This window comes from Alternaria incomplexa, assembly GCF_024043165.1.
Source record: "Alternaria incomplexa strain BMP 0042 chromosome Unknown scaffold_15, whole genome shotgun sequence".
Lineage (NCBI taxonomy): Eukaryota > Fungi > Ascomycota > Dothideomycetes > Pleosporales > Pleosporaceae > Alternaria > Alternaria incomplexa.
This window is the reverse complement of record NW_026249864.1, coordinates 38,679-54,612: the sequence shown is the minus strand read 5'-3', so window position 1 is coordinate 54,612 and position 15,934 is coordinate 38,679. Positions and strand designations below refer to the sequence as shown.

At 53.5% G+C, this 15,934-nt stretch overlaps 7 protein-coding genes across 7 annotated transcripts; 3 read left to right on the top strand and 4 right to left on the bottom strand.

Annotated features, from left to right (window-relative positions):
* Nucleotides 1–137: 137 nt before the first annotated feature.
* Nucleotides 138–1,918, top strand: J4E90_009076 (uncharacterized protein; the record flags this gene model as incomplete). The annotated part of the gene is made up of 3 exons (XM_051438597.1): nt 138–495; nt 545–1,667; nt 1,756–1,918. The coding sequence occupies 3 exons, from the start codon at nt 138–140 to the stop codon at nt 1,916–1,918; spliced, it is 1,644 nt and encodes a 547-aa protein (XP_051287260.1).
* A 17-nt stretch (nt 1,919–1,935) lies between these two features.
* J4E90_009075 (uncharacterized protein) lies at nt 1,936–3,040 on the bottom strand (the record flags this gene model as incomplete). The annotated part of the gene is made up of 3 exons (XM_051438596.1): nt 1,936–2,038; nt 2,093–2,198; nt 2,254–3,040. The coding sequence occupies 3 exons, from the start codon at nt 3,038–3,040 to the stop codon at nt 1,936–1,938; spliced, it is 996 nt and encodes a 331-aa protein (XP_051287259.1).
* A 1,616-nt stretch (nt 3,041–4,656) lies between these two features.
* On the bottom strand, nt 4,657–6,261 carry J4E90_009074 (uncharacterized protein; the record flags this gene model as incomplete). The annotated part of the gene is made up of 1 exon (XM_051438595.1): nt 4,657–6,261. The coding sequence occupies one exon, from the start codon at nt 6,259–6,261 to the stop codon at nt 4,657–4,659; it is 1,605 nt and encodes a 534-aa protein (XP_051287258.1).
* A 1,386-nt stretch (nt 6,262–7,647) lies between these two features.
* On the top strand, nt 7,648–9,797 carry J4E90_009073 (uncharacterized protein; the record flags this gene model as incomplete). The annotated part of the gene is made up of 4 exons (XM_051438594.1): nt 7,648–7,766; nt 7,822–8,437; nt 8,501–9,375; nt 9,434–9,797. The coding sequence occupies 4 exons, from the start codon at nt 7,648–7,650 to the stop codon at nt 9,795–9,797; spliced, it is 1,974 nt and encodes a 657-aa protein (XP_051287257.1).
* A 626-nt stretch (nt 9,798–10,423) lies between these two features.
* J4E90_009072 (uncharacterized protein) lies at nt 10,424–11,487 on the bottom strand (the record flags this gene model as incomplete). Its single annotated transcript, XM_051438593.1, has 3 exons — nt 10,424–10,613; nt 10,662–11,233; nt 11,365–11,487. 3 exons carry the CDS (start codon nt 11,485–11,487, stop codon nt 10,424–10,426), a joined length of 885 nt encoding a protein of 294 aa, XP_051287256.1.
* A 1,402-nt stretch (nt 11,488–12,889) lies between these two features.
* On the top strand, nt 12,890–14,267 carry J4E90_009071 (uncharacterized protein; the record flags this gene model as incomplete). The annotated part of the gene is made up of 4 exons (XM_051438592.1): nt 12,890–12,898; nt 12,950–12,956; nt 13,021–14,163; nt 14,218–14,267. 4 exons carry the CDS (start codon nt 12,890–12,892, stop codon nt 14,265–14,267), a joined length of 1,209 nt encoding a protein of 402 aa, XP_051287255.1.
* Nucleotides 14,268–14,736: 469 nt separating this feature from the next.
* On the bottom strand, nt 14,737–15,699 carry J4E90_009070 (uncharacterized protein; the record flags this gene model as incomplete). Its single annotated transcript, XM_051438591.1, has 1 exon — nt 14,737–15,699. The coding sequence occupies one exon, from the start codon at nt 15,697–15,699 to the stop codon at nt 14,737–14,739; it is 963 nt and encodes a 320-aa protein (XP_051287254.1).
* Nucleotides 15,700–15,934: the final 235 nt, after the last annotated feature.

Genomic DNA, 15,934 nt, shown 5'->3' with positions numbered 1-15,934 from the left:
CTTCAGCTGCTATCGATAAGCGGCTAGCGCAGATGCACGCCGGGGAAGTCGCGTTACCTTGGTAAGCGACGCGTTTCCCTGACGCCCATCAACACCCGCCTGGGCACCCACCTCGCCCCTCGCATGCCTCTCTTACCATGGCCGAGTCTGCGCGCAAAACGCAGCGCCTTCCCCCGCGGCGCGACTTGCAGCCGACACCCGACAACGACGCGTCCATGGAGCCCACGACACCCTTCCACCAGGCCACTAGTGTGGGCCCTACTCCAGCAAGCAGACGGACGCCAGCTCTTCGCACACCAGCATCGGGCGCGACACCGCGGGGCGGACCCGCAGCTCGCCCTCTTCCTTCGCGCAGGATTGCACCCACTACTCCCCACGCGATACGAGCCCTGAGAGAGCGAGCCAATGCGGCAAGGACGCCAGGAAACACCCGGAGACGAAGCGGCCGCGTACAGAGGGAGACACCGCGGGACATACTGCGCCATCTTAGCAGAGGTACGGCTCTTGCAGCCGCCATCTCTCACCTAGCTAACTGTCCATGCAGCCCTCGCTCGTGAACCGCGCCCGGCCCAGCCCTCCCCACAAGCCCTACCTCGGCGAACGCGCCATTCCGCCCTCGACCTTCCAGACGTCGAAGACGGCCCTGCCATGCCTGCGCCTCGTCTTTCAATGCCCCTGGAGAACATGTACGACGACGACGATAGTTTCCACAGTGCCCCACCACGGCAGTCTCTCCTACCAGACCTACCAGACGACGTCGATGGCGGGACCGTACAATCGCTCGAGTTTGGACGGCGAGCCATCAGTGAGGATCCACGCTTCATGTTCACGGGAAGGCAGAGTGAGCGATTCGGCGACCTAAGCGAGCTCGGGGCGGTCCAAGAGGAGTACGAGGTCGATGGCACCTTCATCAACACGCGCGCAGATGGCCTCTTTGATCCTGCAATCGACGAAGCTCTAGATGGAGACGAAACCACAGTACAAGCACTGACCGGGCGAAGAGACGCAAGGCCGAGTGAGGAGGATTTGGGCGTATTTGGAGAGGCAGAGGACGATTTAGAAGAGCCTACCTTCCGCTTCATGATACCGGAGCGCATGCGTGTGCCAGCCCAAGAAGACGTACAAGCATTTCAAGACGAGCGGGAAGAAGACGAACAAGAGCCGGATGACGAGCTTCTGCACCAGTCCGATGATTACGACTCACTCAATAGCGACGACAAGGACGGAATAGCTGCTGCTTTCGACGGCAAAGACCAAACAGTAACCGCCGGCATGTTAGGTTGGGCATCAGATCCCCCTGCAGACAACGACGCCGAACTAGTCGCCTATCGAGAAGAAGAATCTGCAATTGATCGAAGCCTGCAGGCCAAGTCGCCCAAGCAAACACATGTAGCCCAGATGAAGAGTGTTCGCAAACCGAAAGAATACATGGTATCCGAACACGGTATCGGCTTCCCCTCGTTTCCAGCCGCGCCTGTCAAGAAGCTCACTTTGAGCTTCTTGAAGTCGCAGGGAGGCAAGACCCAACTCAATACGGAAACACTCGACGCACTCGTACGCACGACCAACGACTTCTTCGAGCAGATTAGCATAGATCTCGCAGCATATGCACAGCACGGTGGACGAACGACGATTGAAGAAAGCGATGTCATCGCGCTTATGAAGAGGTATGCTGCTCTACTCGACTCTGTTTGGCGTACATGGCGTGCAGACTTATAGCAGACATATACGTTCGGTACACTGACTTTCAAGCAGGACTCGCAAGACCACCGGTACCTGTACCTCGTTTTCTCTGGCGCAAAGGATGCTTCCTAGGGAGTTACTTCAGCAGCTGCGTATGGAGCGTCCGGCCAAGTTGAAGAGATATAAACGGAAACGATTGAATGCTGTCCGTGAGGAAGACGAAGATGACGACTGAAAAGGCACGGTAATGTCTCACGACCAATCAACGCTGTGGCGTACTCTCCGTTGGGTGCCCGACATGGGCTTCTTGACGACCATCCAAAACATGACTGAGGTCGCGAAACTGAGCGCGTACCTACTTGGAGTTAGATGATTGCTTGCAGGAAAAGAGCGAGGCGGCGAACCGTACCATGTGAAGATGTACTGCGTGTGGTTGTTTCGTAGGTTCACGGTGGGCGCCCTACCAATCGGTACGCCCTTGGGTTCACGTTCATAATTTGTGAGCAAATCAGGCGCTGTGTCATAGTTAGATACCCCAATCACATCATCGAAGAAAGATAGATTACTTACTCATCGTCTCCTCCACCCACACAGCCTGACTCCCGCTATACTCGGCCATCTCCTCGACACTGGGAAAGAACCACTTTCCCTTTTCCGGCTCGTTTTTCGGCGTAAACATGTTGCCCTTGGGCGGTATCCTCAACAAGCCCTCAATCGTAACCTCACCCTCAGGCAACGCCCCATTCTTCTTGCGAAACCACTGCGGCGCAGCGTCCTTCTTGATCCACCCCCTACACGCCAATATCTTATGCACATTGCCGCGCGCATCCCGCCGTTCGAGCGGCGTAACAACCGTGTACCCCTCTTCGCCATCCAAAATCCGCGGCCCAATCAACATTTCCTGATCATGTCTCAACACGCCCCTCGCATAGACCCTGCGATAGTCAAAATCCTGAATTGCAGCCGGGTCGATTCGCAGCGGGAGTTCGAGAGGCGGGAAGGTCAATCTATCTTCAAAGCGGGCGACTAATTCGGTTTTCCAGCCCAGACGCTGCACTTGCCAGCATCCTAGTATGAAGGCTGTGACGGGGATTATCGCGAGGATGATTAGGCCGGGCCCATGTTGTTTTCCTACTCGCGCCATCTTCGCCGGCCGGTCGAGAATCGAGACGAAACTTGGGTCCAGGCCGGGGCCGCCGCCCACTCGGCGACTTTGTGAGCGGAGGAAGAGGATGCGTGTGTGCGGACATTGGGGTCGCGTGGGTGGGGGACGGGCGTGGGCGGTGCGGAAGAATGCCGATGCGGGCTGTGAGTAGTATCGCCGGAAAAGATTGAGGAATGGATTTGGTTTCGACATGGCGGGTGGTTGGGTGGATGGAAAGTTGGGAATGGCTCAGTCGTGTCGGATATGCGAGCTGCGAGCTACCCGGCTGCTAGACGCCGATGCGGTATGGTTCCCGCGTCTTAGCACCCGCCAACCTAAGCCTGGCTCTGGGCTGATCTCGACCTCCCATCGCACTGCTCCTCTTACATCACTCTTTTTTCACTCCCATCCATGCAAGACTGCAACATCATGGCGGATGCACAGGACCCACCAATGGATCGAGCAGAGATGGCTGTGAGGCGGGATAAAGATGCGCTTCTTGATGTTTTGGATACTCGACTTGAACACTATTTGCATACACTGCATGAATATCACGACATTATGCAGCAGCTTTCCGCAGAGCTGTCCTCGGTAAGCAATGTTTACGTTTGGTTAATGGCACGTGGTGTTGATGCCAACAAGGGTTACATGTCGCTTGCTCAAGCAAACTTTTACAATTCGTCCTCTGCGATCCGTTACGGACAGGACTGCTATGACGAACGTATGCAGAGTGTACGCAAGGTGTGAGTTCTACAGTTTCCTTCGAGATTTCATAGCTACCAGGGGTGCTACAACGATCCTCTGGAATGTCTATCTACCTTATGTGCTCTGTTGACAGACCACAGCCATGTCTCCGAACACGGATGTACCAAGAAGAACGATCGACCCCATTTTTCCATCAAATCTTCCGCTACCACTCGTCAGGACGCGAGCCTTGACAACCACATGAGATCAACAGAACAAGCGAACGAAGTCCAAGGACCGGGCCTCCCTTCCACAGGTTCAGAAGCTAGAGAAGGAGAAACAGGCCCTACTTCCGATTTGGATGACGAACCCGCCCAAGGATCAAGGGACAACCAAGAAGAAACCGGATCTGTCGGAAAGCCTACAGATCCTCTCAGATGGTTTGGTATCCTTGTTCCGCCCGCACTACGTACTGCGCAATCTACATTTGTAGGTGCAGTCGAAGGTCCAATCCCCCAATTAGCCACCGTTGTGAGAGATCTACGGGCCCAAGAGATCGAAATTGGGAGGGTGAGGAAGCAGATTAAAAAAATGTAGAGACGAGTCAGGTGCTGCTTGTGGGGATATTAGGGAAGATCGCGCATGAGCACTGGGTTGCGCGCATTCGATATCGTGACTCGGGTTGGCTGCAGATTGTTGCGCGTACTTTAGACTAATCAGTAGCATTACGCGTTGTCGCAACTCTATATTTACTCTCGGCACTGGTTTATGCCGACTGGAGACAAGAGTAGCTCTGGATGGGCGTATAATATGCGATGATTCACCTCCGCTGTATTGGTGGTCAGCCGGAGTAGCATAATAATTTGGTCGTTTTATTCCCATGTGTGCTGGAAGGGGAAGGCCCACTAGACTTGGGACGATTTCTTTCTCGATCATGAAAACTTTGCCAGATCAAGATAGTGGCGCGAGCTGTGCCACCTTTGTTGCTTGTAAAGCAATCATTCATATTGCCAAATTCACGGATATTTCCGGAGAGGGTTACATCAAGGTAGTAGCCATGAGCCTAGTGCTACATGCATCCACATCGTATGGGTTTCAACATTGGTGTAGTATGAACCTCGCCCTATATACAGTCGCACGCTCACCTAGATATCCGCGTTCCTCAACCCTCGTTTGAACCTATCCAACGCCCTAGCTTTCGTTTCTTTCCAGTCCACATGCGGTTTTGGATAACCCAGCTTTTCGAACTCGCTCTTTGACAACCTCGCGTAAGGAGCAAATACCGCCTTTCCCTTGACATCTTTGAGCTCTGGGATCCATTTACGGATATAATCACCATCGGGATCGTTCTTCTCAGCCTGAGAGACGGGGTTGAAGACGGTGTAAGAAGGCTCCCAGCCTTGGGTATTGTTGGAAAGGTCCCAGTCAATCAGAGTTTCGGCAAAGTAGCGTTCGCCGCGGCGGTAGTCGAGCAGGAGGTTGCAGTAGAGATAGGAGGACACGTTCATACGTAAGCGATTATGCATGTATGCCTCGGCTTTGAGCTGCCGCATCCCAGAATCGACAAAGGGTTCGCCTGTTTTGCCTTCATACCATTTCTCCCAGCCTGCTTGGTCGTCTTCCCACTCTACTGCGTCGAATTTGAGATTCTGTGGGAGGTTCATGGAGGTGTGTGGCGTAGTCATGGTTGTCTGTCTGTAGAGTTCTCTGAAAACAATCTCGCGGACCCAGCCGTAGACGCCATTGGATGCCTTGGCTTCGGTAAAATCGGTACTGCCGCGATTGTAATCTACAACTTTCTGCAGTGCTTCGCGTACGGAGAACATGCCCGCACTAAAGTAGGCAGACATGCGTGACGTGCTATTTGCGGCAGGATTTGAGCGTGTAGCGGCGTAGTGGTCAATTTGCTTTAGGAACGCATCCATTCGTTTTGCTGCTGCATCGTGACCGACAGGCCACAGCTTCCGTATCCTCTTTTTGTCTTCTTCCGACTCGAATTGCTTGTCTTTTGCAGGCTGGGGTACGCCTGTATCGAAGAGGCTTTTTAGCTCCTTCTTCGCAGAGGGGGGATTCGCGGTAGGTGGAGGGTTAGTGTCAAGCAATTCCGGCTCGTCTTTCAGCCTCTCGAGCCACGCTTTGAAGAAGGGTGTAAAGACTTTCATGGGTGTCCCAGCACCTGTAAGCATTGTACCAGGCTCGACAACGGTCTGGTCATGGTACAATGAGACTTGAATACCATCCCCAGCTGTTTGGCAGAGTTTCAAATCCCTCCGCATCTCATCAATCTCGTACTCCAAGTTGCCAAACACGTGTGAAATCTCCCACTTTTTCATCCAATCCACTGCTGTCTGTACGATCTTCTTCCTATCCTCGCACTCTAGGAAGACTAGCGGTATGTTCAATTCCTTGAGCTCTTTCTGCATGATGCGCAATCCCTCGCACATGAAGTCGACCCTTGCAGGGCTAGTCCCATGCCACGACTCGTCTGCAGCGCAATTGACGTAAAAACATACGAGAGGCTTCCTCGCACTTTGGGCAAGCTCGGAAGCATGATGCAGTGCGGTGTTATCTTGAATGCGGAGATCTTTTGGACGAAACCAATGCGCTACCTTTGTCACAACCTTGATTTCCTCTTGTGCACCGAGGGCTTCTTGAACTTGATCGTAGGGAAGATTATCATCTACTCGTTTCGCGCGTTTGAGAGTCGTATGCCCGAGTTCGGAGCGTTCGTATGATGTTCTTTTGGACATGTTCGTATGGGTCTGGGATTTGTTCGGCTGTGCGGGCTTTTTTGGCGGTGCTCTACTTTGGAAAAGAGTCGCGTGTTGAAACGCGCGGATCGGTAGTCGTACTTTGACACTAACACATCTATATTGAGCAGCTGCCGGCCTAGGTAGAGTTTGCAATAAGAAGACGCGTTCGAAGGAAAGCATTGAACATGCGCTCTGCGCTTAGGCGTACCTTTGTACCTGATCATCGATAAACCTTAGACTAAGGGTTCAGAGTGGTGACGTCGGCGGACCACCCAACGACACCAACTAGAGCCGATCAAGACGTTACCCTGATGGACACCTGGCGTCGAACACCAATCGAAGGCATGCCTATCGGCGTTTCAGATACAAGATCTGGAGAGATCCTTGGTTCCCGCTGCATTTCGCGATCTGTCGCCGCTTCCTGGGATTTTGGTGCTTTGCATAGGGCTGCATTCGATTCAGGGTTCCAGGCGACGACGGTGGATGTGAGCACGCGACAAACTACGTTGCTAGTGCGAGGTGTTAATGCGACCGACATAATTCCGCTCTAACGCGCAGACAAGGAGTTGCGTAATTTCCATGTTGGAGTTTTGTTGGTCTGACAGATTGACCGCAGCCGAATCACGCCAGCCGGGCACGGTGCCTAGTTGCTGACACGTGATGCGAGTCTTTCGGACTGCGATCAAGCTCTCTTCCTTGAGCTCGTCGGCACCATATCCGTCGACGAGCTAGGCTAGCAAAGCTTTGTCGTGTTGTGTCGATGGCCCTCACTACGATGGCGAATGGAATTGCCCCGTCCGGAGCACACCGTAGGCATCAAAATCCCAGCCGCTCGCAATACCCCATCGCCAAGGGAAAATCTACGGGGATACCAATTTTGGTTTCCACGAGAGAACCATTGAATAGCGAATCAGATCATAGCTGTGCGGAACGTGACGCCAAGATGTACCAAGCCACGCCAAGTCCTCATCCTCCAGCCTTCTATTAACTGGCAGAAACGTGCATGTCTTTCCCAATGAGGCAGCTCGTTAAGATTCTCGATGATGACAGTGGCTCGCGGCGCGGACCAGGCCAGCGGAATGGGGACTGGGCCCAGGTAGCCGGAGTCTTCCTCTCGAGCAGTAAGAGCGCTGTGTTATCGCACGAGGGACGGGAAAAGGCACTTAATGCACCTTGTACTGCAGAGGAAGGCATGCCTCGGGTATGAAATGTGGACGCTAGTAGCTAGATACGCGGGACATAGTCTGATTCGTCTTGATACATGTATGCAGGTCCGGGAAGCTCTGTGAGCTTATAAAGGTTGGAGCAACAGCTTCCCAGAATGTCGGTTCATCGCACTTTTGAGAGTCTTGCCCACTTACTGATCTCTCAATCGCGTTCGTTATGAAGTGTACATGCTCAGCTGTCGTGGCTGCAGCCCTTTTGGTCGGGTCTGTCTCCGCGCAGACATTCCGCCGTCTGGGAGCTTGCCCAACGCTCGGTTGCGTGTTCCCTCCTGACCAGTAAGCATGCAGATTGAACGAGCTCAGAGAGCTCAATTGCTGATACACAACTCAGGGCCGACTTTCTTGCGGGCCAGTACTTCGACATCCGTCTAGAAGTTCACCAGCCAAGGAACGGATCCGAGTTCATCGGTCTACCTCTGGATGAGCAGTTTACCTTCACTCTTGGAAAGAAGGGCGAGGAAGCGAAGCTAGTAACAGAGTTTTTCAACCTCGAAGAACCCAAATTGGAGAAGTGGAACTTCACATGGTACGAAGACCTCTTCGCACGCGACGCTCTGAGGCCCTCCCTCGTCAACGTTGCGGCTAAAGCCTACCGCCGCATCGCTCTTTACGAACCTGGCGAGTACACTGCTACCCTCAACTATAACAATGGAAGCAAGACGGAAGCTACTTGGCTCGTTCGCGACCTGGCTGAGGAGCGCAAGGCCAAGAACATCATTCTCTTCATCGGTGACGGGATGACCACAAACATGATCACAGCTGCTCGTTTGATAGGCCATAAGCAGGTCAACGGCAAATACCAATCTCTCATGGCCATGGACAAATTCCCTGTCGTTGGCCACCAGATGACCCACTCGATCGATAGCTTCATCACCGACTCCGCTAACTCTGCTGCTGCGCTCAACACTGGTCACAAGTCAACAGTCAACTGTTTGAACGTTTATGCGGTACGTGTCTTCCATCTCGTTGCGCACTTGTATACATCATCATTTTACTAACAAACAGTATAGGACAGTAGCAAGGATCCTTTTGACGACCCGAAAGTCGAGAGCATTGCTGAGATCTTTCATCGTCTTACCGGAGGTCACGTAGGAATAGTATCGACAGCATACATTGCGGATGCTACCCCCGCTGCCTTGGTATCACACACCCGTCTCCGTAGCCAGTATGGAGCTATCGTTGATACCTACCTCAATGGTGTCCAGAACTACACTTGGACAAACGTTCCTCTCGATGTCATTTTCGGTGGTGGCGCCGAGCAGTTCTACCCGTCTGAACTTGGAGGTGTCACGTATCAGGACAAGAACTACTATGATGAGTTTGCCGCGCAGGACTATCAGATCATTCAGAACCGCACTGCTCTGCTCTCTGCCAGCAACGAGGAAAAGGCTCTCGGTATCTTCACCACCTCCAATATGGCCAAGTGGCTCGACCGCAATGTCTACCGTGACAACCTCAACCAATCGCTTTCCCCTACTGGAGATGAGACACCCGCTCTTGATCAGCCGGGCCTCAAAGAGATGACCCTCAAGGCCATTGACATCCTCGAAACCCGCTCAGGTGACAAAGGATGGTTCCTTATGTCAGAAGCCGCCAGCATTGACAAGATGATGCACGCTCTCGACTATGATCGCGCACTCGGTGAACTTCTCGAACTCGACGACACGGTGAAGGCCACTATTGACCACCTCAACTCCACCAACTGCCTCAAGGAGACTCTGATCCTTGTCACTGCCGACCACGGCCATGGCTTCGATGTCATGGGCTCCGTTGATACCCACTATCTAGCTGCCCAAAACGTCGACCGCAAGAAACGCAATGCTGTGGGGACGTATGAGCAATCTGGCGAATCCCAATACATCAACACCGGCAATCTGACGTACACGTAAGTTGGAACTATACGAAATGCACGTAAGACATACACTGACATCATACTTTCTCAGAGATTCTAACTTCCCGTCGAATTGGGATCCACGCTACACGCTCTTCCAAGGCCTGATGGCAGATCCCGATCGCCGGGAGAATTGGTCTGTCCGCAAAAATGGTCCCCGCGAGCCCGCCGTCGAAATCGAAGAAGATAGCAACGACAACTACGCTAACCCCGAGGATGGCGAGGGCGGTATCTTGCTCAATGGTACGCTGCCTGTCGAGAACGACCAAGGTGTGCATTCGTTGACGGATGTGCCTGTCTATGCCATGGGCCCATGCCAGGAGCTCTTCCAGGGGACATACAACAGCATTGATATCTTCTACAACATGGCGACTTGCTTTGGCCTAGGAAGAGGCAAGCCTAGTACTGAAGAGTAGAGCGTCTTTTTAGATGGGTGTTGAAGAGAGAGGGGCTCAGGCCTCATGACGACGTGGACGATGATCATGTTGTGGTAGTACTAAAATCACGTCTACTCTAGAGTAGCTGTAATGAATTCTTGGTGATGATATTACTTCGTGCAACATTTGAGTTGTCCTTGGTTCGAGCATAAAGTGTGTTCACACAACTTCATCGCAGGAAAAAGCTACCACGGAAAGTGATGTGAAAAAGTCTTTAGTTACTTGTCGCAATTGCCATAGTTATCAGAATTTGATCATTCATTAGGTTTTACGTATTGGGGTGGAACATGAACAGACGGGCGCTGCCTGAAAGCGTCACAGTGTTGTTATGTAACCAATATCCTGAGAAGGTCTTTGGTTTTGGTTGTCACTAGATAAGCCACTGTGGAGCCAAATGCTATCACAGTTCATGGCAACAGCACCCTAACAACGCAGTTCCTGAATGTTACGGCCAACCAAGCAGATTGCCTCGCGCCTACTAAGGTTTCCACGGGTATCGGTAGCGTCCATCAGTTCCGTAACGAACGTAAGGCTCGACTTCACTTGGACGAAATCATTAGCACCACTTGATAAGAATCTATCCTCACACCGAGAGCAGTGTATTCTCACAACTCCCGCCTATTCTTGGCCAGTTCAGCTTGTTGGCGTAGGTTCGGCGCCGTGGTGCTAGCCTCGCCGCTTTGAACGCCCTGCTCCATATCGGCAGCCCACAACGCAGCGCCAACGGTGTTTGTGAAGGAAAAGAAGATTCCGGCAATCGGGACGAGTTCGAGGAGGACAGCTGGGATGCCGAAACTATGCAAGGTTAGTGGTCTGAATATGACTACACGTAGACGGACCGACCTAGCATATGCGGCCTTGCGCTCGTCAATGAAGCGCTCCTTCTCCTGCTTCTTCATCTGCTTGAGTTGGAAGTAGCGGGCATGTGCGGTGGGACCAAACTTGCGTCCTTGGAGGATGACGAATAGTACGGTGCCCACGACTGGGATGAAGTTGAGCGGAAGGTACATGAAGTATCGGATGATGGCGCTGGGGGCGAATTTTGCGAAAGGCTTCGAGACGAGCTTGCCCAATTTTGCGACGGGGTCGCTCCCTGACTTTACCTGGCGCTCTTTGGAAACCAATGTGGTCTGGTTACGGCTGACCAAGGTTGAATCAAAGGTATCAATAAGCGCTTCGTCAATGAGGAAGTTCTTGCTGAGAACCGAGAAGATAGTGGACGACTCGCTGAGTACGAGTAGAACCGTGGTGAAGACTGCGAGTGGTCCGTTGAAAAGGGTGAGAAGTGCGACTTGGGGAATGTATGTGACGGCAAACATGAGCACGGTGACACCAAGACCGAGCGAGACAGTAGGGACCAGTTTCGCAGCGAGAGGCTTCCATAGAGCACGGTGTGTGAAGAAGTACGCAATGCCCTTGGGTCATGTCAGTGTTGTGCTTTGAATGCAATCCCCTAGTGTGGTCGAGAGGGCCGAAAAGCACTCCCAGACCGGCCTCTCCAGGCAAACGTCGATGCAATGTAGGTAGCAAGGATTCAGACGCGTACCTTGAAAGGGTAGAGATATGCGGCCGAGCGGACAGCTTCTGAGGCAAGCTGTCTAGCTTGGTTGAAGTCTTCCTTGGCGACTTCCTTGACCTTGTCGGGTACTCTCACTCTGGACTCTGACATGGTTGCAACGGATAGATCGGAAAGGTTAAGAAGATTAGGAAGTAGGGAAAGGCGTCTGAGTCGTGATGGAAGACAAGTGGTGTTCCCTTGCCCAGGTGTTGGTGGGGTGAAGCTATGGAATGTGGAAAACTACGTCATAATCGCGTACTTGGCCCAAGCTCCAATCCTAACAACGCGGACTCTGTCCCTGCGCCAACTACGTCGTTTGAGCAGATAACTTGTTACCGCAGGAGAGAAGAAACCCGAGAGATGGTACATGTTGATTGTATAGAATGCCAATAAGGCAAGCTGGGACGGTAGCGGATCAGTGCAAGGCACGTCATACAGTGCTGGTTTTGCGCATTTGCTTTGAGGTGCAGGGAATCCTGCGTAATTGCAATGTCAGGGCAATTTGCTGTCCCGCTGATGCTGCAATAGTTCAGAATAGTCCACCTATGGGCGATGGCTCAGGAATGCATTTCCAAGGCACAAGTTCAGGAGTGAGTCCATGCCGGATTCGCACGCTTCTAGGCCCTTGACAAAGTACCCACCGTGGCCATTGTGCCAGGTAAATGTGGCGGTGTTATCAAGATTTTACAGAAGATCTGCTACAAACACGCGTCAAGGACCAGAAATCCGATGCAAGACAGGGTAAATCAGGAATTGAAGACGTGGCTAAGCTTTCCTCTTCCCCACTTTCCATGCACCGGATCGCAAAATGACGCAGCGCCAGCCGCGTGCTAGCCCCCACCACAACCGAACCGGACATTGGCTAGCTGCATCCGTCGCGAAGCCCCTCATCGAGGGTCCAGCGCTGGAGTGGCTGATGTAATTAGCCAAATCTTGTGGCAGCGGCAGACAGGAGAGAACGCCACGGCAGGTCTAAGCTGAGGGATTAGGGAAAGAATACCGACCCATGGCCGGTTGGGGCTTGCAATGGCCACGTTTGAAAACAACAGGCACATCGTGCATGACGTCCGACACGAGTTGAGCCAGGTATTCACCAGTGGCTGTGCTAGGGGATAGAGCCAAACGCCTCGTATACTCGAAAAAGCTGCGTGGATGTGCAGCCTACGTTGGGATAAAATCAGCAATTTAGAAAGCGTAGCGTCAATGTAGGCTTCAGCGTGGTCAGCACTTCCCTCGATCAAGGTGCCAAGACCAAAGTAGGAAACAGGGATGTGAGCAGTGACTGCCCAGGTGCTGTTTGTACGACGTGTGCTGATGCAAAGGCATGACGTAGGACCATGGGTCTCTCTGACTTTGGCCCTCGCCTGTGGTGTATATATTAGACCACCAGCGCTTGCTTTTGGTGACCATCTACGCAACGACGACCACCACACCCACGCAACACTCTAATCAACTTCATTCAAGCCCAATCAGCTATCTATACCACCTCTTATTCAAAATTCACACCGCGATCATGTCAGGAGTGATGGACAAAGTTAAGGCCAAGGTCGATCAGGTGATGCACAAGGACAAGACCCATGGTAAGCACTTCCTGCAGACTGCCGAGAGCCTGAAGACCACCGTCAGCTACTCACACTTCTCTAGATGATCCCACCGGTCCTCACAGCTCTCATACTGCCAACACTGCCGATCCTACTGTACCTAATACTTCCAATGCTACCACTGGCACTGGGGGCTTCTCCGGTACCCACCATAGCTCTGGTGTAAGCACTGGCCTCGGTACTTCTGGTAGCCATGGCGAGCGCAACCCCGAGTACACATCTTCTACCCATGGTTCTACGGGTCTTGGATCATCAGCCACTCATGGGAGCACTGGTCTCGGGTCCTCAACTACCCACGGCTCTACCTCTCACAATGACCCTACCGGTCCTCACGGCTCCCACACGATGAACAAGGCTGACCCCCGGGTCGACTCCGACCGTCTTGGAAACGCCGGTAACACTGCTGGCGCAGGCGGTTATGGTGCTGGACAGTATACTGAGTCCCACGGCACCCATGGTACTACTGGCAGCGGCCTCACCGGCACAGGGCTCGGCTCTTCGACTACTGGAGCTTACAGCTCAGGTAACAGCAGTGGACTGACTGGTGGTCACGGCACTGCCGATTTCAACGACCCAACTGGTCCCCACAGCTCACGCATGGCCAACCAGGCTGACCCCCGCGTCGGTGGTGTTGGTAGCACTGGAGCTGGCGCATACAACACTACGGGAACCGGTCTCACCGGCCATAGCACTACCGGTGGTCTTGGACACTCCCACAACGACCCTACCGGCCCCCACGGCTCCCACATGGCCAACTCTGCCGACCCGCGTGTTGGGGGTGTAGGTAGCACTGGCGGTCTTGGCCACTCTCACAATGACCCCACTGGCCCTCACAGCTCTCACATGGCCAACTCGGCCGACCCGCGTGTCGGAGGTGTAGGCAGTACAGGCACAGGAGCCTACGGCAGCAACGCTGGCGGCATCGGCTCAGGCAACATGGGCCAAGGAGGATACACCACAGGTGAGCACGTCAAGACCGTCCCAGGGGAGGTCGAGGGAACAGGCCGTGACAACCTCTCTCACCGCAATAACGAGAGTGGCGATCTTCCCAAGGCCCTCACCGAGCCTGTTTCCCACGCTGAGCCTCACTCTTCTCTGCAACATGACCAACACGTTTCAGGTGGCGCTCACGGCACTCATGGTACCACTGATGTTCACGGCAAGCCATCCATGATGGACAAGCTGAGTAAGTCTTCCCCATGCGGTTGAAAGTTGGATTGACGCTGACAAGACACTCTAGACCCCAAGAAGGACGCTGACCACGACGGCAAGACTGGCATCATGGACTAGATTTGTCGTCGTCTTTTTGCCATCTCACTCGTAGTGTGTTGCGAGAGCAAGTCACATGGTGGTTTTGATGGTGTGATTTGCATGAATACCCCCAAGTAGCGTAGTAGCTCAATGAATAGTAATCTCCCTGTCAATTTGGTTCTGTCGCAGTGCTCGCTCTTGATGAGCAATGTTATACTTGTCTGTTATATGCATCCATGATGCTGTTAACATAGATCTGTGATTTCGCATGTACTCGCACATGGGGTATATCCTCGTCAGTGCACTCAGATCAAGTGTATATACTCCGTGCAATGGTGTCGAAATTATAAGAAGTTTGATTAGGGGGTATCATTACTTTTTGCACAAACTTGCCAATGCATACGGCGACCACTCGCTCGCCGTATGACGGGAGTGAATTCAAATATTCAGAGGTTTCGAGATGTGTCGCACAGCCCAATGGACTCTGTGAAAACCCATGGCCATGAAATCACTTGGCTTTTCCCTTGCCCCCCTTCCTGTCTCCTTTACCACCAATCCCTTTCTTCTTGTTTTGGTTCAACGAGCCATCAAGAAGCGCGCTAAAAGTCTCACTCCGCGTCTTGGGCGCGCGATCTGGGGTCGGCACTACAGGCTCGTCTTCCTGTGAGTTTTGCGTCGAAAGCCTCTTGTTCCTCGTCCTCGTTACGCGCTCCTCTGCTCTTGAGGGTGTTGCAAGGCTGACTGTGTCCAAGTCCTGCCTGGTCTTTGTTGTCTTGTTGTCTCTCTTTGCGGGGCGACGGCGCTTTTTGGGCTGCGGTGTGCCGGTATCTGGCGCGGGTTCTTGTTGCGATTCGGCAGCTGCGTCGACGCGAGCTTTCTTGGGAGCTGGCTCTGCTTCGTCGGAGCCTTGCAGGACGTGGCTGTCCGAATAGTCCTCCTGAGCATTGAGCTCGTCGACAGCCCTCTTGCTGGACGTGGCGTCAGTAGACTCGAGGGCGTTGCCGTCGGAGTCGAATTTCTTGTTGATATTTTGAGCCTTGAGGTGGGCGCGGGCCTTCTCCTTGGCCATGCGCTCCTGCCGCTCCAAGTCGTACCTGTCGTTGCCAGCCAGGCCGTGCTTGATGAAGCGTTGGGCCGCGCCAAGGTCTAGTCGCGCTCTGCCCTCGGCGCTGCCCATGACGCCGCGGTCCTTGATGTGCTTGATCTTGCTGTTGTACTGCTTGAGACGGGCAATTTCCTTGAAGACATGGTGTTGCGTGGCATTGACGCCCGACGCCTTGAGCACGGAGAAGAGAATAGCTTCGATGGCGTATGCGGACATGCAGTAGAACTCTGCCTTGTCGAGGAGCGGGAGAGAGGACGCGGTCGTGTGAAGAGGCGCGGCCAGCAGAGGGTCGAGCGCGGCGGTGAGCTCATCGATGTTGACTTCGAGGTCCTCGACGAGGTCGGGGAGGTCGGTCTGCGGGTCCATGGTGGTGATGGAGGTCAAGCGGTCGCATGCGCACGCCAAAGAAAAGTAGCGGGCCGAGCGCTCCGACGTGCAAGCGTCGGATCGCTCACAGCAGACAGCCTCACTCACTCGCCTCGGCCCCGAAGCCCATGGGAATCCCAAGTCGTTCAAGCTGTCGTTCTCCTCCGTTTCACCCTTTCTCCCCAGGCTCCGGCCTCGGATACCACACGCACCATCACGATGCGCCGCCGGTAGC